The sequence below is a fragment of the Cynocephalus volans genome, chromosome 10 (genome assembly GCF_027409185.1).
Source record: "Cynocephalus volans isolate mCynVol1 chromosome 10, mCynVol1.pri, whole genome shotgun sequence".
In the NCBI taxonomy this organism is placed as follows: Eukaryota; Metazoa; Chordata; class Mammalia; order Dermoptera; family Cynocephalidae; genus Cynocephalus; species Cynocephalus volans.
In genome coordinates, this window is record NC_084469.1 from 25595346 (window position 1) to 25616880 (window position 21535).

A 21535-nucleotide genomic window follows, 5' to 3' on the forward strand; every position below is an offset into this window, starting at 1 on the left:
ATTAATCTATCTTCAAGATCACTGATTCTTTTTTCTGCTATCTCTAACCTGCTGTTGCGCATTCTAGTGATTTTTTTATTTCTAATGTACTTTTTATCTCTAGAATTTGATTTGGTTCTTTTATTGTAGTTTCTATGTCTGTATTGATATTTCCTGTTTGTTAAGTCATTGTCACCATATTTTTCTTTAATTCCTTAAACATGGTCTCCTTTACTTCTTTGAACATATTTATAATAGCTGGTTTTGAAGTCTTTTTCTGAATATGACATCTAGGCCCACTCAGTTTCTATTGACTGCTGTTTTCCCTGAGTATGAGTTGCATTTCTTTACGTCTTACAATGTTTTTGTTAAAAACTGGACATATTAGCTAATACATTGTAACAGCTATGGATCTGATTCCCCCTGCCCCTGAGGGATATCATTACTATTGTTATTATGTATATTTGCTTATTTTTAAGTAACTTTTTCTAGACTTAATGTGCAGAATCTCTTTCCCCCATGTGGTGCAGCCACTCCGGTCTCTGCTTAATTTTTTTAAATTGTCATTTTAATTTTTATTCTTCCCTTCTTGGGATCCCTCACATGTCTGCATAGCTTAGCAGTCAAAGTAGTAGTTAAAGGGTGTGCTCAAACACCTTGAGCCAGTAAGGTAGGTAGGTAGGTAGGTAGGTAGGTGTGTGTGTGTGTGTGTGTGTGTGTGTGTGTGTGTGTGTGTGTGTGTGTGTGTGTGTGTGTGTGTGTGTGTGTGTGTGTGTGTGTGTGTGTTGTGGTGTGTGTGTGTCTGTGTGTGTGTCTGTGTGTTGGAAAGTGTATCCAGTCTTCAGGTATGCCTCAGCTTTTATATTCTGCTGAGCCCTCTCAGTTCTTCTCCTCACACGCAGGAAGTCTCCCAGTCAGCCAAAGATATATGGAGAGCTTGGGCTCCCTCTGGTCCCCTCTAGACACGTATTCATCCTCCAGTCAGCCAGGGATATGTGGAGAGTTTATCTAGCCCCCTCCCCCACCTACAGCTCTCTCATTTCTAGAATTTCCTTATTATATTTTTGGATTTCTGTTAGTCTACCCCTCTTCCCAACTGGGACAATAGCCTCAGGCTAGCAGAGCTGTAGGCATTATTTGTTGTTTTCCAACAAGTTGAATTTGATGCTTTTACAAACCTCAGTGCCAGTGGGTGTGCGTTTTTCATCCTCCACTTCAAATCATGTCAGCTCCCTTGGACAGTGAAGCTGATGGTTTTTGTGGCCATCCCTGCCCAGGTAGAACTATTGCATGGACTGGTACTTGGGTGGGGTGGCAGGGTGGGTGGATAAGGAGCAGCCCCAAGCAGTAATGCCACTGACTTTCACTGTTTGTACTCAAATTTCAGCAGTTTTTTATAAATAAACACCTTAAATTTTGTCATTTGACTTTGGTCATTTTCTGGAGCCCTGAAATGATTGTTTTTGACACTTTTTTCTAGTTTTATAGTTGTTTTGGGGGGACAGGATTTGCTGGCCTTTTCAGTTTGCCACAGCTGGAAGTCCTGCTTCCTGTTTTGTTTTTGCAGTATTTTTGGTTTTGGTTTTTTTTAACAGGCTGACTAATTAAAAACCTGAAGCACATCTATATATTGTAGCTGCTTCAGCATTTTGCTTCACAATGGAAGAAGCTAGGAGATGTGATTAGATTAGACTAAAGTCCCACGACTTTAGTTCTTAATTCTGCTGACAGCATTCTCCTGTGGAATGCTTCTTAATAGTATAGACTGTGTGATGATGAAGAAAATGTTTATTTTTTTAAGCGAGCAAATTCCTTTGGAATTCTAAATTTCCAAAACATTGAAAAGATATTATAATATATTCCTCTGTACAGAATGAACCTGCGGCACAGGAAAAGTGACAAAATCTATCAGGCTGGTATAGATTTATATCTATATGAAAAATAATGTAAAGAATCATCTTATTTAAAAATTGCTCATACAGATATCAACCTAAAATGCTCTTTTATGCTAGAAAATTAAACTGGGCAATTTGCTTTTTTTAAAAAACCTTTGTAGTTATATAACAACACACATACAGAAACATACGCAAAATAAAATGCAGAGCTCAGTGATTTATAACAAAGTGCACACCTCTGTAACCACCATTCAGGTGAGAAATAGGACATCATCAGCACTCAGAAGTCTCCTACGTCCTCTCCCACACAAAGATAACCACTATCCTACTTTTATGGTAACCACTTACTTTCTTAGTAATTTCTGTCTCTTAAGGTTGCATTCCTAAACTTTAAGGGTTTAGCTTTGCTAACATTTTTAATATCATGGATATGGTATCTTGTAGTACATATTCATTGCGACTGTTTTCTTTTGTTCAAAATTGTAAGATTTCACCGATGTTGCATGTAGCAATACTTCATTTTAATTGCTATAGTTTATACAACATTGTACTAGTGTGATTATACAACAGTTTATCCATTCTGCTGTTCGTGGGTATTTGGTTGTTCCAGTTTTAAGGTTATTACAAATACTCCTACTATGAACATGTTCATATGTGTTTTAATGTGTAAATGTTCACATTCCTTTTGGATATATATCTAGGAGTCAAATTACTGGGTCATAGAGTTTATGTATATCTTCGATTTCGTAGATAATGTCAACTTGTTTTCCAAAATGCTTGCACCAGTTTACACTCCTACCAGCAGCCTGTAAGAATTGCCATTACACTACATCTTCACAAAACATTTGCTGTTGCCAGACTTTTTAAAAATTAATTTGTAGGAATTTAGTATGTATCTGGATAAGAGTCCTTTGTTCCTTACAAGCGTTGCAAGCATCTTCCACTACTATGTGACTTGCATTTTTACTCTCTTAACAATGTGCAAATGTAAAAAAGAAGTTCTTGGGGCTGGTCAGATAGCTTAGTTGGTTAGAGTAAAGCCTTATAACACCACAGTCATGGGTTCAGATGCCCAGTATCATGAAGATAGTCTTCTATATGTTTTTCTCTAAAAGCTGTGTGATTTTGCTTTTCACATTTATATTTAAACCCACCTTGGATTTATTTTTGCTTATAGAATGAAGTAGGGGTGAAGGTTCATTTTGTTTTTCCGTGTGGGTGTCCGGTGGTTCCAGTACCATACATTGAAAAGATGTTGTATCTGTCAAGGTTAAATCAGGAGAAAAAAACTATACCAGTTATTTAAAAGTTGAATATGAAAAAAATGTTAATTAGCTGTAAAGTTGTCAACTAGGTAACTAAAAAGGGAAGAAGAGAACACTAAGATATTATAGAAGTAGCAGTTTTTACCCCACAGCTGGGGGAAGAAAGGGAAGAGGTTGAAATTATTAAAACTTAAAACCCTGTGAAACAGAAATTCAGACATCTGCAGAGAGGATACTGACTCACTAGTGCTGGTATCTGGTGTGGTGAGTGCAGTGAGGCTAGTTCTGAAAGTGTTGGGAAAACTATAAACTGGATTCAGCTGCTGCTATAGGAGGGCACTGGCACTGCTGAGAGTGAAAAAGTGTTTCTGGGGTGGCATTTACAGAAACAGGAAACAGACAGGAAGCTCTGTCACAGGAAGGAACAAGTCCCTCCTTTCTCCTCCAGCCTTGCAATCTCCCTGTAGAGCCCCCTATTTGCAGAACCTAACGTGGAGCCAGTTGGCAAAACCAAAATGTGGTTTTCAACATTTAGCCCCCAGTATTATAGAGCAGCATTTAGAGAGATAAGTTTGAAGTTGAGAAACAGTAGCTTAATAACTGGTGCAATGTTCCTGTCCCCACTGCTTTGCTGAGTCACCTTTTTGATAAGCCAAGTGTCTGTATATACAAGAATCTATTTCTAGGTCATATTTCTATTTCATTGGTCTATCCTTACACCAAAATTACACTGTGTAAAAAAACTGTACCTTTATGTATCTTCACATCTGGTAGAGCAGTTTTTCCTACCTCGTTCTTCAAGAGTGTTTTAGATGTCCTTATAGCACACTTGCATTTCAGTAAAAACTTTGGAACTAATTTGTCTAGTTTCACAAAAAGAAAACCTTGTAAGGTTTTGATTGTATTTTACTCAATCTATAAATCAGTTTTGTGAGAATTGAAATCTTTACAATATTGAGTCTTCCAGTCCATAAATATGCTATGTCTCTCCATTTATTCTTAATTTTTCTCAATAATGTTTTTTAGTCATATTGTATAGAAGTCTTGCATAGCATCTCTTAGCTTTAATCCCAGATATTGGATATTTTTTATATTGTATCTTATATTATTGTAAATAATGTTTTTTACAAATTTCATTTCATTTTTTATTTTGAAAATTTTCAAACATAACACTATTTTCTTTACTTTTGTATAATTAGACCCCGTTATACCCACCACCCAGATTCAATAATGATCAAGATTTGCTTCATTGTTTCAACTATCTTTTTTTTATTGTTGTTGCTGAAGTATTTTAAAGCAAATTCCAGATTTCATGTCATTTCACCAATATATATATTTAAGTATGCATCTCTAGAAAATATGGACATTTTATTTACAACCACAATTCCAAGACATGTTCAAATTTCCCCTTTTATTTCAAAAATGTCTTTTTAGTATTGGTTTGTTCAGACAGTTTGCTTTCAACTACCAGTGTATTGGGATTTACATTTTGTATAAAGTAATTATTAAAATATTAGCCTAGCCATTAAAATATTAAATAATAATGTATTCCCTATGACAGTTAAGAACAAAGGTGGTGTCTTTTTTTGATGATGTGAACTTTCTTTCTAAATTCATTAATATTTTTGATGTTTGCAAAGCCACACTGCCTACCTTGTGAATAAAACTATCATTTTATGTGGTGTTTTCTAACTTTGTAGACATAATGTGCAACAAAAATTGCCATTATTTAAAATTTTTTTAATCTGTATATTTCTTAGTGTTCCTGTTACTGAACACATACCTTTCAGGAAGTCATCAGTGGGATTAAAAGCAAGTAATTTTTTGTGTGACATGGTTTTAGTTTTAGTTACCCTTTGTGACCTCTTCTTGCCCAAAGTTGTTAAATGCAATAGGGCAATGTAGAAGTGAATTATTTTCCTTTGTGGCTTTGCACAGAAATCTTTCCTTCATTGCAACTGGTTTTTCTCCCCATGTAATATTCATAGGTCTGTTTCTAAGAGAGGACTGTGGCTAGTGGGCCATGAAAACTTCCTAGACTTGGCAGACTGGGCTGTATTGTTCACATTCTAACATGAGAAAATCCCCATTGAAAAGACAGCATGGTAACTTTCCTGCAGGCAGGTCAGACTCCTCACAGAGATACTTGACAGTGACTGAGGAGGAAGTGTCTCTATATCTCCCCAGCATCTGCAGTCCGAATGGAACTAATTAATTCATGGTCTAAAGAACAGTTATTTCCAAAACCACAGGAATTAGCATAAGACGATTTTCAGCTGTATTTTAACTTATCCAGTATTATTGGTGGTGAATTGAAGGTTTTAAAAGTTGTTTTACTCACTAGTAATAAGTTTTTGAAATTAAATATGACAGCCAGATATTAGATGGCTTGTCTTTTTCTTATCCTTCCTCCTTTATCGGCATCCTTGGGTGTCTCACTATAGGTCAGAATGACCCAGTGCTATCTCATCTCCTGGGATCTTTGCTGTTTATATTTATTTAAACACCCAGTTAGAGGATGTTTAAGTTCGTATTTAACCCTTAGAGTTAAATATAGATGTTTAGTTTCTTCTGATCAATAATATTAGGAGGATATGAAAAAAGAGTGAGCTATTTCACTGCTTTGGTTTAGCTATTGTATAAGGCCTTTTTTCCTTGTAATATAAATTAACAAATTTGGAGATCATTTCATATATCTTGAAAAAAAAAAAGGAAAAATATCTTTTTCTTATGCATGAAGCTTACTCAACAAATACCAAATTTGGATAAACAAACAAACAAAAAACTCAGCTAATGGAACACCTTGTCTAAATATGGAAAATGAGAGTTCTTTTTTATTTATGTTTTGGATGGAGGCAGGGAGGCCTAGAAATGTTTATTCTTTCAAATAGTGTGCAACTCTGTAAATTATGACAGAGTGCACACAAACTATATCCTGTTAAAATTCTGGTTAGAAAGACCAGAGAGACATAAAAATAAATCCCTTATTCCTTAATTTATTCCATAAATTTCTTTTTTGTCCTTGAATGTATAACAGGGACTAAGGTACAAATAGGATACATTTCCTAGACTTTTCAAAAATTTTGCCTTATAGTTTGCTATTGTTTTCTCAAGCAGACTTAATCTAAATACAAGTAAAAATAACTTCTAAGGAAATGAATTTCAAAATGAACGTGAAGGCAGTAATCTAAATATTTGGAGTCTAGTTAGGAGGTTCTCTTACTGAGATGTACACTGTATTGGTACAGTTGACATAGTAATTGTAGTATGTATAGCAAAAAGTAGAGGATTGCTGATTACAACTTTACATGAATAGAATTAAAAGAACCTGATTTTCTTTAATCCAAGTTGAAGCATTCTTATTATAAATTACTTATTTGCTTTGAATAGTTAAAAACCTGTATCAAAAACATGAACTTTATTTTTGTTTGTTTTTGTTTTTGGTTTTGTTTTATTACTGGCAGCTGACCAGTATGGGGATTCGAACCCTTGACCTTGGTGTTACCAACACTGTGCTCTAACCAACTGAGCTCATGGGCTATCCCAGAAACATGAACTTTAAACCTGCTGAAAACATGTTTGGAAAAGATTCCTCGCATAAAAATGAATGAGGAACATATAATTTCTTGGAAATTCTTGGAAATTCTTGCTGACTAATTTAAATCTGTTTTAAGTAGCAGTTTAGAGATGTTTTACTAGTTAAAAGATGTTTTAAGTGACATTTTGTTGCCTGGGAAAGTATCCCCAATAATAAGTTTACTTTTGTTTTATTCCAACTTTTCTACTTGTCGGTAATTTAAGCAGATTTGTGGCAGTGGTCATAGTTTTCTGGGAATAAGAAAATTGTACAACAAAATGACCACAACAGATCTAAAATGTTTTTTGTTTTGTCATTGTACTCTTTTGACCAACTCTATATCTCTCTAAAGAATGGCTCATGGGTTCTTATGGCTTTTTTTTTTTTTTTTTTTTTTTTTTGTCTTTTTGTGACCGGTAAGGGGAACGCAACTCTTGGCTTGGTGTCGCCCGCACCGCGCTCAGCCAGTGAGCGCACCGGGCCATTCCTATATAGGATCTGAACCCGCGGCGGGAGCGCCGCTGCGCTCCCAAGCTCTGCACATTCCCGAGTGCGCCACGGGACCGCTTATGGCTTTTTAAAAAATGGTTGAAGTTGTGTTCTAAGTGCAGAGAAGGATTAAATGCACTCTGGGCAATATGTAAGAAAGGATTTTTTTCTTACAACTGTTAAAACTTTATTTTTAACATGCTGTACGAAGAATCAAATATTAATTTAAAAGTTAGGAAGTAAACACCTGTTATTGAATGCTTAAAGCGATAATCAGATGAAATGACAGATACACTGTTTTATTTAGCGCATCCAGTTTTAGCAGAGAAAGTAACTAACCAGTAAGTGAATTGTAGGTCTAAGGATGCTCCTTTTTCCTAAAATGAGGAAAATTGCCCTAAATGTTGTTCATTGTCTCTACAGCGGGAGCTTTATTACCAAGTGTAATTGGAATAACCAGGGTATTGAAGCAGCAGAGAAACTAAGCATGGCAAGCCTTTGAGTAACAAAGAAAATAAAAGAATTCCCGTATAACATGCTTCCACACTTATCTGTGTTCTGTGGTACTGTTTGTGCTGAACTAAAGCATCTGCTACCTCAAGTTAAGAGAGAACAAACTCAACATGGCGTGAAATTACTGCACTGCCATTCACATTCATTAGTTATATTGTTACCAGCCACAGGCATGAATGGCTTTTGCATGAGTAATAAAATAAAAGGCTGCTTTGTGAATTTTACCTTAAAACGTTACAAGGTGCAGTACTAACCTTGAGCCTGTGTCAAATATTTCCAGAGTGGGTTTATCTCAGAGCAGCTATCCTTACCACAATAGAGTGGCCACCAGTAAGATATAGTTAGAAGTTGGGAACAAATATTGTATGAGGGCTTTGGTAAATCAGTTTACTCATTTTTAAAAACTAATACGTATTGTGTCGGACTGTTAAGGATATTAAAATTACTAAAGTACCATTTGGCAATCATTATAATAATAATTGATTCAGGCAAAAATCATCAATGGGTACTAAAGGTAGTGGGTCAAATTTTGATGAGGAGAATGGGATACTTACACAGTTACAAAGTGGGAAAAGTAGTAACTTTAGAGTGCAGAAACCTGGCAGATATCTCATCCAAGTGACTAAAGTTATCACCAGTAATGGGACAACATCGTGTGCCTCCTAATGTGATGCACTGAGAAGACATTGCTTGTGTGCTATTCCTGTCAAAAAATGCATAACCTGAATTTAATCATGAGAAAACACTAGACAAACCCAAATTGAAGGACAGTCTACAAAGTAACTGGTCTGTACTCTTCAAAAATGGCAATGTCATAGACATGCTAAGTAACTGTTTTAGATTAAAGAAGACTAAAGAGACATGACAATAAAATACACATGTGATCCAAAAGTTTCCTTCCTTTGTATTTCATTGACATTTTTCTCTTCTAGTAGCTAGATACAGAAGTAGTGTATTTAAACAAACAAGCAAAAAATACTTTTAACTAATAGTCTGAGTATAATCAGTTTCCCCCCCATTTTACTTTTCTAGTGTATGTGAATTTTAAGCAGTGTTGCAGGTTTGAGTTGGTATTTTTTAAACAATAGTCATGAACGTTAGGTCTCCTGGCCTAATTGAGTTACATTTCAAGCTATTGAAAATTCAAAAATAATAATACTTAATTGTTTTACCAAATTTTCAGTAAGTGGAAGAAAGTGGAGTCCTTGTGTTGTTCAAAAATACTGGAATACATCATGTCAGAGTTTCATGAGCACTAAGAAAGGAAGTAGCTTATAAATTCACTAAGATGAATTTATAAAGGAGTTTGATATGGCTTTTAGATAGATGATAGATGACGGGAGTGATTTATTTTGAGGAAGACAATCTGATGGGTGTCTGGTTTCCTTGTGGAAAAGATAAAGAAGTTGAGTGACTGTAGTTATTAATTGAATGAATACTTAATTGAATAAACAGACCCAAGATTAATGATTGGATATCAGTCTCATAGATGGTTTCTAGTGCTGTATTGGTTGCAGAGATCTATTCTCAGTCCTGTTCTAAACTTTAATAACTTAAAGACATTGATGACACATGGATCAAATTTTAAAATGACAAATCAAGGAGGGATACGCAAAGCATTGGATGGCCAGAACAGGAACTAAAAGATAATGGTAGTTGAGAATGCAGGAATCTAGCTAGGTAAACAAATCTGACAGGAATGAAATCTACAAGAACAACCAGTCTTAGTATGATGGATGGAGGGGGAAAAAAGTTCTAGGTTATTCATGGAAAATCAATTTGCCAAATAGCCAATTGGCCATATTTACCCAATTTATTGATTTGTTTCTTTTAACTATTTGATTTAATATGTATTGATCGGGTCCAGTCAGAAAAATGAAAACCACACTGGTATTTCAAACTTAGAGAAATGTAATACAAGAAATTGGTTACATAGGTGTTAGAAGGCCAGAGGAGAAAAAAGGGGATACTGGGCTGTTAAAGAGAAGCAACTACCACACCAAGAGCTGGGAAACAAAAGAGAAGAGGTTATCATTACTTAGCAGCTAGAGAGTGCCCTCAGCTGGCACTCAGACTTCTGAGGAGGGAATATCATTCAGTTACTGCTGGTATTGAAGTCTATATTATTCAAAGATGTTCACATATATAAGAAATTGAAATATTTAATTTGTGTTTGAAGATCTCTTCCATCTTGAATATAAAACTAATTTGACCATGGTCCTGTTAATGTTCTTTTATGCTGCTTTTTTTTTTTTTTTTAACCCCTATCTTTAAAATGGCTTTACCTTTAATACTCCTCCTACCCAGATGTATTAAGTGACTTCTCAGGAAGGGTAAGTGTTTATAGAAACTTAGGGATTTTTAAAGAAGCATGGCAGATGAGTTGGGTGGCAAACATTCTCTTTAATTATTGGTGTGTACTCTTTTATCTTCTTTCTCACTGACACCTTAAGCATTATTAAATAGATTTAATATTGAGTATTTTAAGATAAAGATATTTGTCATGATGTGAAAACATTGAAGAACAAGGTATGGAAATGATTACTCTGTTTTTTGTTTTTTGTTTTTCCCTCTCCCCCCAAATATTGCTTCTTTAGGTCAGTAACAGATCCAAGAGATGGAAAGAGAGTAGCACTCAAAAAGATGCCCAACGTCTTCCAGAATCTGGTCTCTTGCAAAAGGGTCTTCCGGGAATTGAAGATGTTGTGTTTTTTTAAACATGATAATGTAAGTGAAATTGTTTTTTGGGGGAAACTATTTCCTAAACTTCCTTCATTGAATTAGTAAATAGCAAATGAGAGTTAAAAAATGGTACATGCAAGTAAAATTTAGAAATCAGCTACAATATTATGCCAATTTCTATGAAAAGCAATAAGCACACCAGTGAGGTTATAGGAGAATACTTATTGATAAGCTTCTAATTCATGCATTCTTACACACACACACACACACACACACACACACACACACACACACACACACACACACACACACACAGTTTTCTAAGCTGTATTCTTTCAGTACTTTGCTTTCCTTTTACATATACTCTGTGTCTCTATAGCTGTCTTAAATTTCACTATCAAGATCAGTGGTTCTCAGCCTTGGCAGCATATTAGAATTACCCGGGGATCCCATTTTATCAAAATTTTATGTGGAGCTTTGAAAATTACACTATAAATTGTGTGACTTGCACAAGGCCTGACCTCCAAATTAGGAAGCATTGAATATATTTCAGATTGGCTTCTGAGTTGTGGTGTGTATTCCACATTTGTCAATCTGAATGTCTTTTTTAATTTTAACAGTGTAAGCTATTAAATATGTTTAAAATCCATAGAAAAGGAGCATGTATTTGTAGGGAAAATAGGTTAGAAAGAAACCACTAAGGTTTTTATTAAGAGATTTGGAAACCCAAGACAAACTAGACTGTTTTTATGATTGAATAATGAGCAAGTTTAAGTGAATTCTAAGATTTATTGATTGACAGATAAATACTAATTGGGGCAAAGTAAATATTGATATTTAGTTGAAGAATAATACTAATATTCACCACAAAAATAGAGTGTACTTACAGTGAGTGATTTAAGTGGGAATAATTGGCCCCTGATTTTAAGTGCTTTGTTTTTATCCTTTAATATTTTTAATCAGAGGTTAAGTTACAGACGTGGGAAATGGTTTCTCATCTAAAAACAGTACAGCCCTTAATGTAACATAGGTTATCTTATTTATGGCTGTATTTAGAGATGTGAAGACTCATGGACAAATAAGACTCATTGTGCTTTGAGAGAGAGCTTCTCTTTAGCTAATCCTGAATTAACAGTTTGATACATGTAAAATTTATCTGAAGGTTGTCAGCATTAGACTCTTTTCAATTTCATCTGAAAAGAAAAACTGCCTCAAATTCTTCATAGAGTACTCAGCCTATGCTATTTTAATTGCTGTAATAAAAACTTTATCAGAAAAAAAAGTGATTTCTTGTGAGTCTGAGTGCTTGTTTGCACAGAAACCTTTAGAACTTTGGCCAAAGTTTGGGTCTCACTTTAAGAAAGAAATTTGCAAAAGTTTGAGGTATTTGGTAAAACTAGGAAAGTGAAACTTATAATATGGTTCTCTTGAAGTTCCATGGTTTCACATATTTCATTTTATTAATTACTCCTCTTAAAATCTCCTTTTCTTAAACTTTTTAAGAAAGGTATTGCTGTCTTTTAGTCAGTTAGAACTGCCTCGTAATGTGTTTTGTTTGTTTTTTAATAAATTTCAAAATACCATTCAAGTTGCTATTTTATGACTGGTTCCCCAGATTTTAGAAGTAATTTTAAATGATGTCTAGTGCTTGCTTAGTTACTTTTTGAATTTTTCCTAATACCAACCCAGCATCAAAGAGTACAAACCTTATGTATATTGTCAGAGACTCAAGTAATGGTATCTGTAGCAAAGAAATATTTCAAAGGTGGCATCAGAAATTTGCTCACTAAAGATTTAATTGGTTTATTTTATTGAAAGCAGTCTTGCCTTCTTTTATAAAGAAGGATGATCTGATAAGCTGCTGTTTGTCTACCAATCTTTGCTCATGACTTATTCCTGTGGAGTAACTAATTAAGTTACAAGGATAGTATCAGAGTGAGTAAGGTAAGAAAAGAAACTGAATTCTTGAAAATCACCAATTAAAACACACAACTAATTCTAATATAGTTTATAAGAGCTGGGCTTTAGAGACAGAACTAGGTTTCAATTGTGGTTCTACTATTTTCTAGTGGTGTGTCTTGGGCCTTAACTTCTCCAAGCTCTTAAGTTTTCTCATTTGAAAAGTGGGCATGGTAAAAACAGAAATAACGTATATGATTGTTGTAGAAATTAAGTTTTAAAAATGCATATAAATCTGTTTTTTAAAAAAATATACAACCACTGTTTGGGGCCTGTGATATCTGTGGGAGTGTTAAAAAGTAAGGCAGATAGTTGGAGATGAAGATGGTGTGGCACTGCTACTTTATATGTTATGAATTTCTGCGTGTTCTGAGGTCTGTCTATAAAAGCATCTCAGGACCAGCATACCTGATATGTGTGGAATGCCAGTCTAAGAGCAACTGGTATTTGATGTACTTAATGCAACAAATGTTTATTAATTGTGTCCTGTGCAGAGAGTGCAGTGTTAGGTCATGTGAAGGATACCAAAAAAAGCTTAGAACACTGTCCTTTTTGAAGGGGATGTACCAGGTGTTTAATATTTGTTGCTATGTGTCAGGAAACATGCTAGATGCTTTACATACATTAATTCATTTACTGCTTTAAAACCTTGTCAGATTATTAACCCTACTTTTGGAGGAGGAACCACAGGCTTAGAGTAAGTAGGCTTGTTAACCCTGCTTACGGAAGAATAAGTACAGGCCTAGAGTTAGGTAACTTGCCCAAGGTCAAGGTGGCACAGATTGGAATGTACATCTGTCTGGCTCCAGAGTCCATATTCATTAATTCAGTAAACATTTGTTGTACACATCCTGTGTGCCTAGATCATATTAGCTTCTGACATCTCTACCTTCAAGTAGTTTACATGATTTCATAGTGTGATATATACTATAAAGGTGGGAAGACTCGCCTGCATGGTTATACATTAATGCAGGACAGTCCGTGTTGTGTGCATAGCAAAGAGCTGGACAGTCAAACCTAGAAGCACATCAGAATCACCAGGGGGGCCTTAAAATCAGATTCATGGGTCTCAGAACTACTAAATTGGAATCTCTGGGATTGAGGCTCAGTTATCTGTAATTTTTAAAGCTTCTCAGGTGAGTGGTGGCAGCTAACTACCATAGTATTAAGGAAAAGAGAGAAATTGTTATGGACTTAGAAACTCAAAAATGTATCAAACTTGAAGGTAAACCTTAAGATGAGTCTTTTGAGAATAAGATTTGATTAAATAGAGGGAGAAGAAAGGAATGTTATGATAAAAATGGCATTTAGAAAGATTAACCTGGTCACCATAGGAAGGTTGAGTTTTAATTTGTATGGCTTTTTATGTGCCAGAGAATAGCTACAAAGTACTGGGAGGCTTTGGATTTTCTTTTGAAAGGAACATTCAAAGTCACTATATCAAATTAATTGATTTCAAGTGATCTGGCTGAAATTTTTATGTACATACGCATATATCTGAGTAGATACTTCATGATCTTTAAAGGATAGGTTTACCTTGATGCAATAACTTAGGGAGACAGAAATAGATTTAACTTTCTGAAGACTGGTGTTGTTTAGACGTATCACTAATATCTAGTCAGAATCTGAGTTGTTATAAACTCTGGCAGAATCTCCTCTGTACTTTACCCACCTATACACTTGTGCATAGGAAAGTAATGATTGCGGTTTTTTTGAATCTTTTACTCCTTTGAGAATCTGATGAAAGCTATAACCCTTCTCTTGGAAAAATACACATACACATAATTTTTGTGTCATTTTAGGCTTTTGCTTGTCCTCTAAAGCACATTTAGAGCCCCCTTAGTGTCCATTGATTCCTGCCAAGATCCCCTGTAATACAAGTCCTTTGTTTTTTTTTTCTTGTCTTTAGGCAATAGCACTAAGCACACAGCAGACATTCTATTTGAAGAGTGAGTGAGTGAATGAAAGTGACAGAAAAAAAGAAATCTCATGGTCTGGAATGATAATCTCAGTGATCTCTCTCGGGGTTATATTTTCTCAGTCTTAGCTCTGGAGTGCTCTAGAGAGGGGTAGAATGAAGCAAAGAAGGATCATTCATTTTTCTTTGTATAGTGGACCTAACATGGCCTTTTTGGATTCATAAATAGCTTAGAGAATCATACCAGTATGGAACCAATAGAACCCTTCCCTGAATGCAGACATGCCATTCAGCTGCAGATATTAGTAATACTAACTGCAAATAATACTAACATTTAGTAAAACTAACTGTTCTTCTGTTAAGGAGTGTGAAAAAGCAAAGGGTGCTGTAGAGATATGTTATTTTCAGTGCTTTTTTTTTTTTTAATGTATAAAGAGAAGAGGTTTATTTCTTACAGTTGTGGAGGCTGGGAAGTCCATGGTCCAAGGGTGCATCTGATGAGAACCTTCTTGGTAGAGACTCCCTACAGAATCATGTGGTGATACAGGGTATCACGTGGTGCGAATGACAAGGGCTCTTTAATGTGCTCACTTGCTCTCCTTATAAAGCCTCTCCTGCGACAGCTCACTAAATCATTAACCTATTATTCCATGAATGGATTAATCCATTCACAAGGGCACAGTCCTCATGATCCAATCACCTCTTAAAGGCTGTCTGCCTTTCAACACTGCCAGTCTGATTTCCCACCCTCTTAACACTGTCACAATGGGGGTCAGGCTACAATTGAGTTTTGGGAGGACATTCAATCCACAGCAGGGCCCCACCATCATTAAGTAGGGAGAGGCTAGGAATGCTGCTCAACATCATGCAGTGCCCAGGGCGGCCCCACCACAGAGCGTGGCTCAGCCCTAATATCTGCAGCCCTGACTGTTCTTCCAGCAAGCTTCAAAGCTCCCACCCCAGACAAACCAGGAGGCCCTATTGGCCTCCCAAAGGCCACACTGACCACCAGCTAGCACAGTGGATGGGGGTTGCCTGTCCCTGTAGCTGCCCCTCCTTGTCACAGTCAGCTCAGAGGAAATAAAACAAAACCCACCCTCTGAGGGGAAGCACTGGTCTCTCCAGCCTCCCTCTCCAGACTGGCCAGACTCAGAGCTTCCCTATAGACGCAGGGCCTGCTCTCAGGATTCCAGACCAAAAAGTGCTTCCCGGACCTCATCTGAGGCCCAGCTCAGAATCAGGTTGCCCAGGGCTGCTGCTGGGGCCACTCCTACCTTCTGTGGAGAGCCAGGCCTTCCTTCCCACCCATCCGTGGAAGGTTTCGGCACTCGACCCCATGATTCCACATCTCTCCCAGTCCTCACCATGAACCCAGCAGCTCCGATGCTGAGCGCGGAGCCTGACATGTGCTGTGTGCCCATGTGTTTGTGGCACTCATAGAGGTTAGGAGGTGCCAAGGAGGGCCGGAGCTGGCCACCTGCATCCAGTCCAGCTCTGCCACCTACCCACTGTGCATGCACAGGCAAGTGGCTTCCCCTCTCTGGGCCTCAGTTTCCTCATCTGTAAAATGGAGATAATCACTCCTGCCACTGTTTGAGAGTCATAGACAACCAGTCTGCTGAGCATGTGCTGTGGTAACTAGGCACTACCACAGCTGAGTTCTGAGGCAGGGATCCTGGAGCCCACACAGGGGTCACACTTGAAGATCCAGAAGGAACAGGACCCCTTCCCAGATGCTGGCTGGGCCTTGGACTCTGCTGGAAGGCTCAGGAGGCCATCTGCTCAACCACTTAGGCAGTGTCTGGGTACCTTGCACCTTAAATCCCTGTCAGCTGCTTCAAACTGATCAGAGGCAAACCTGGCCTGGCCAGCACTTGCCACACCAACACCCTGTACCTGGTCACTACCCTTGCATTTTTTTTTTTTTTTTTTTTGCTGTGTGCCTAAAGTTTGGTACTGGACAAATTATTGATGCATTTAAAATAATACTGACTCCCGTATTTATGGATTAGAAGACTCAGTGTGGTTGATATGCCTGTTTTCCCCAAATTGAGCTATGTATTTAATTAATCCCAATCAAATCCAAGTAGGGTTTTACATGTATATGAGGGTCTTCAAACAGTTCATGGAAAAATTTGTATTATCTTTCAATTATATTTTTTCACGAACTTTTTGAAGTTCTTTTGAATGTGTGTGGAGATTGACAAACTTATTCTAAAATGTATGGAAATGCAAAAGATTTAAAATAGTTTAGACAATCTTGAAGAGGTTAAATAGAGTTTAGAAATCGACACTACCAGATATTGAGCTGCACAGGGTATTGAGGCAGCAGAAGGATAGACAAATAGATTAATGGAACAGAATAGGAAGTCTGTAAATTGACATATACAAGGGAACTTCAAAAAGTTTGTAGAAAAATGGAATTAAAAGATAAAAATAAAAAATATTAACTTTATTTCTCAACATAAGTCCCATCAAGTTTAAGATACTTTTGTAAGCAATGATACCAGCTATTTAGTTCATCCCTAAAGAACTGAGGGTCCTGGGAATTCAACCAGTCAATGCAATTTAACTGAAGAAAAATGAGTACCGTTTAAAGATTTTTTAAGATTAGGAAACAAAAATATGTCAGAAGGAGCCAAATCAAGACTGTAAGGTGGATGCCCAATGATGTCCCATCAAAACTCTCATGAAATTGCTCTTGTTTGATGAAAGGAATGAGCAGGAGCATTGTTGTGGGGAAGGACTCTCTGGTGAAGCTTTCCTTGGCATTTTTCTGTTGAATCTTTGTCTCACTTTTTCAAAACATTACTCTCATTACTCTCATAATGAGTAAGCAGATATGATTGTTCTTCAGCCCTCCAGAAAGTCAACAAGGAAAATGCCTTGAGCATCCCCGAAAACTGTTGCCATAACCTTTGCCCTTGACCAGTCTGCTTTTGGATTCACTAGACCACTACCACCTCATGGTAGCCATTGCTTTGATTGTGCTTTGTCTTCAGGGTCATACTGGTAAACCACATTTCATCTCCTTGTACCCCTCTTTGAAGAAATGCTTCAGGATCTTGATGATCCCACTTGTTTAAAATTTCCATCAAAAGCTCTGCTCTTGCCTGCAACTGATCTGGATGGACACAATAGTTTTATCACCCATCAAGTAGAAAGTTTGCTCCACCTTAATTTTTTAGTAAGAATTGTGTAAGATGAACCAGTTGAGATGTCTGTGGTATTAGCTATTGTTTCCACTGTTAATCATCAGTCCTTTTCAATTAGGGCACGAGCAAGATTAATTTTTTCCTTGCAAATTGATGTGGATGGTCTACCGCTGTGGGCTTCATCTTCAACGTTGCCTAGTTGCTTCCTAAAACATGTTATCCATTTATAAATTGCTGCTTTCTTTGGGACATTGTCCCCATAAACTTTTCATAAAGCATCAGTGATTTCACCATTCTTCCACCCAAGCTTTACCATAAATTGTTTGTTCTTGCTTCAATTTTAGTAAAATTCATGTTGCTCTTTTCTAACTATCTTATCCTTCTTGGTGCCTCAAACTAGATCCTGTTCAAACATGTTATAAGTTAGTATGAATTTACTTTGGTGCAAAAAATTTTTGAAATCCACGCATAGTTTTTTCATAATATGCATTTTCCATGAACTTTTTGAAGACCTCTCATATGTTCACCTGATTTACAGGAGAAATGCCACTGCCATCCAGTGGGGAATAGAAAGCCATTTCACTAAATAGTTTCGAGTCAATTAGATATCCATATAAAAAAAAAAAAATCTTAGCCCCTGCCATATAAATTAATTCAGAATGGATCATAGACATAAGTGTAAAATAATAAAGCTTCTAGAATAAAACATAGGAAAATATCTTCATGACTTAGAGATAAGCAAAGATTTGTTAACTGGATGAGTAAAACATTAATCATAAAAAGATTGTTAAATTGGGGGCTGACCCCGTGGCTCACTCCGGAGAGTGCGGCGCTGGGAGCCCCACGGCCACAAGTTCGGATCCTATGTAGGGATGGCCGGTGCACTCACTGGCTGAGCGCGGTGCGGGGGACACCAAGCCAAGGGTTATGATCCCCTTACCGGTCACAAAAAGCAAACAAACAAACAAAAAAAAAAAAGATTGTTAAATTGGATGTCATTAACATTAGAAACTAATGCTCATCATAAGTTAAGAGAATGAAAAGACAGACCTCAGACATATAGCCAATAAAATATTTGTTTCCAGAATATATTATAGGATAGAACAGTTTTTTAAAAATATATTTAGTGTTTGAGGAAGACGATTAGAACTAAATGTTTTACTTGACATTTTTCAGACTGTAAATTCTGTGTCTAAACATAATATATAAAGAACCTCTATAAATCAAGATGTTTTGCCCATCAGTAAAAGACTTAATAAAGAATTTCACAAAAAGGTAACATATGAAAAAGTGTTCAAAGTCATTAGTCATCAGAGAAATGTAAATTAAAACTGTAGTGAAATACCACAATATACCCACCAGGATGGCTAAAATTAAAAAGACTGACAATACCAAGTGTTGGTAAGGATATGGATCAACTGAACTCTTATTCATTGCTAGTGAGGGCATAAATTTGTAAAACCACTTAGGAAAATTGGCAGTTTCTACTAAAGCTAAATATATACCTCCTCAGTGACTCAGCAGTTCTACTCATTGGTGTACACTCAAGAGAAATGAGTGCATATGTCCACCAAAATGCATTTACAAGAATGTTCATAGCAGCTTTATTCATAATAGCCAAAGATTGGAAACATCTATAATAATGCCAACACTACTCTGGATAAGTACATTGTGGTATAATCCAGTCATATAATGGCACAAATAAAAAGGATGAACTACTGATCCACATAGCAATATGGATGAAACTCACAGACATAACAGTAAATGAAAGAATCTTTATGATTCAATTTGTGTAAAGTTCAAGAAAAGGCAAAATGAATCTATGGTGACAGAAATGAGAACAGTGCGAGGATAGGTTTTGATTGAAAAAAGGGCAAGGGTGCTTCCTAGTGTGTTGAAAATGTTTAATTTCTTGATCTAGGTGGTGGCTACATGAGTATGTGTGTGTAAAAATTCATCAAATTATGCTGTTAGGATTTGTGTACTTTATGACTGTAATAATGTAGTCTCTACCTTAAAGAACTTAAAATCTGTTGGAGATGAGAAGATGGGGAAAGAATAGCTCCTTTGCTAAACATGGGATTTAACTGGGTTCCTTGTAAGTGTCCCATTCTTGTCTTTGAGCCCTTAGCAGAGTAGAAACTCAGTAAACATTTATTCTGTGAATGAATAGATAAATTTCTTATCTTTATATTTAAGATTGAGATTATTCACAGCTATTAATTATTTTATTGATAAAGGGCTGACTGATGTCCATTTCTTAAAAGATTTGAGAAATATTCTGAGACACTATTTGGTGATGACCATCATTTAAGGATGTAATTTGAATTAATTAGACAAATCTGGGTTTTTTTGTTTGTTTGTTTGTTTGTTTTGTATTTGATATCCTTGGAAGAGTTGGTGGTATTTTGGTATTATTTTACTCTTTACAAGCCAAAGTTTTTACACTCTTCCTTGTGTTTACAGGCTGATCTCCCATACTTTATTCCCTCAAATAATAGTGAGGTTTTTAGAGGAACTCTGGCTATTTAAATGGAAAGTCAGGCATGAATTCTGAAGTTAGAAACACTGCTACTATTCCTTCTCACTTCTGGGATTCCTAAATCATTTCCTGTGGTCTAAGTACTGTTTTTGCCACCTAGAAACACTGTGCAGTGCCATCCTCTGATAAACATTTTAGAGTAGAAAGAACAAAAGAATAATATAATAGGCCTTTACAAAATTCCAGGCAGAGTTTAAAATATTATACCTTTGGAGCTAACAATCACAGCTAAATGCTGTAGTGCAAATGTCTAATCCTATTTTATATGGGTTTTCTACGAAAAGCCTCATCAAATGTGGAATAAGAAAGCCTCATTCTTCTCTATCAAGGTTTAAAATGTATGGTTGTCACTTTCCTCTAGATAACCTCTAATTATAGCAGATAGATTTGAAGTGCAAAATAGCTTTGTCTAATGGACGCTGTCACTCATTGCATTCTCTTTCCCCCCAAGACAGGATGTATGTTGTTCAGGTTCAGAGTATAGAGTCCAAAAGATGTCAAGTAAAACACTAATTTCCAACTGCCTTCCTCAAGTGTCAGATATTCATGTTAAAATTGTTCTATCACATAATAAGAAATTATGTGAATTTGTGACACTGGCTAATTATAAGTTTTTTTTAAATACAGAAATGAAATAATTTATCTTTCATAGGATAAAAATTATTCTTTGAAGAAACTGGAGAATTGTTTTATGTTTATACTAAAATTCTAAGTCTAAACATTTTAATTAAAAAAGGAAGGATAGATGTTGCTTATAACAACATTCTATTTAAAAAACCTCTATCTTTAACTGGTTTTAAAGTGAGTTAAGGCTTTTTTATTACAGGAGGTTTTCGTTTAAATAAAATAAATTTTAACTTAAAATTTTCAAGTGAAAAAAACTTGACTGAAAAAAGAATAACTTTTAAAATAAACAAGGTATCTTCTACCAGCAAAGTACAAAAGGAAAACAAAAAGAGATGGAGGTGAATCTTTAGTTTAAAACTTAAAAGACATGAGTTTCAAGATGGCGGCAGCTGCGGCGGCTGGCGCGGAGTAGCTGAGGTGGAAAAGGTGGCCACTGGGCCTCAGGCAGCCGGGAAACTTGTGGACCTTCCTCTGGCCATCTCTTAAGGGAGGACTGCTGCTGCTGGCCGGTCGTGGGGGCTCAACGCCACTTTGCCCCCGGCAGGAGAGGCTGCCTCATTTACAGGCAACAGCTTTGAAGTGTGGAGCAGGAAAAGAACTGATTCTTAGCTGCAAAAGTGAGTCTTGAAACAGGGAACACGGCGCCAGGGCTGCTGTGGATGCAGCCAGGATCCCGGAGGCTGGGGCCGCACTGAAGGCGGCCAGCTGCCCTATCCAGGATTCGAGGTTTCAGGCCGGCATTAAAGAAGACTCCTGGGAGCGCCCGAGCGGCGCCGCGACTGAACAGCCCGAGGCGGCAGCGCCGAGAACACAGAAGGCAACAAACCAGAGACAGAGCGAGCGCCCGACCTGGCACAGCACTGTGAGTGATCCCTGGCACAGCTCTGTTCGGGGGGTGGATGCCCACGCGGCTCCCCGCCTGCACCACCAGGCC

The 21535-nt window shown here is 36.7% G+C and overlaps 1 protein-coding gene across 4 annotated transcripts in view; it reads left to right on the top strand.

Moving 5' to 3' along the window:
- NLK (nemo like kinase) overlaps window positions 1-21535 on the top strand; it is a 156285-nt gene that overhangs the window by 65565 nt on the left and 69185 nt on the right. For all 4 annotated transcript variants that reach the window (XR_010024606.1, XR_010024607.1, XM_063110630.1 and 1 more), the window contains exon 2: window positions 10316-10445. Coding sequence is in view for 2 of the 4 variants with exons in the window: in XM_063110630.1 (XP_062966700.1) it covers window positions 10316-10445 (130 nt within the window). In the remaining 2 variants the exon portion in view is untranslated. The remainder of the gene's footprint in view (window positions 1-10315; window positions 10446-21535) is intronic.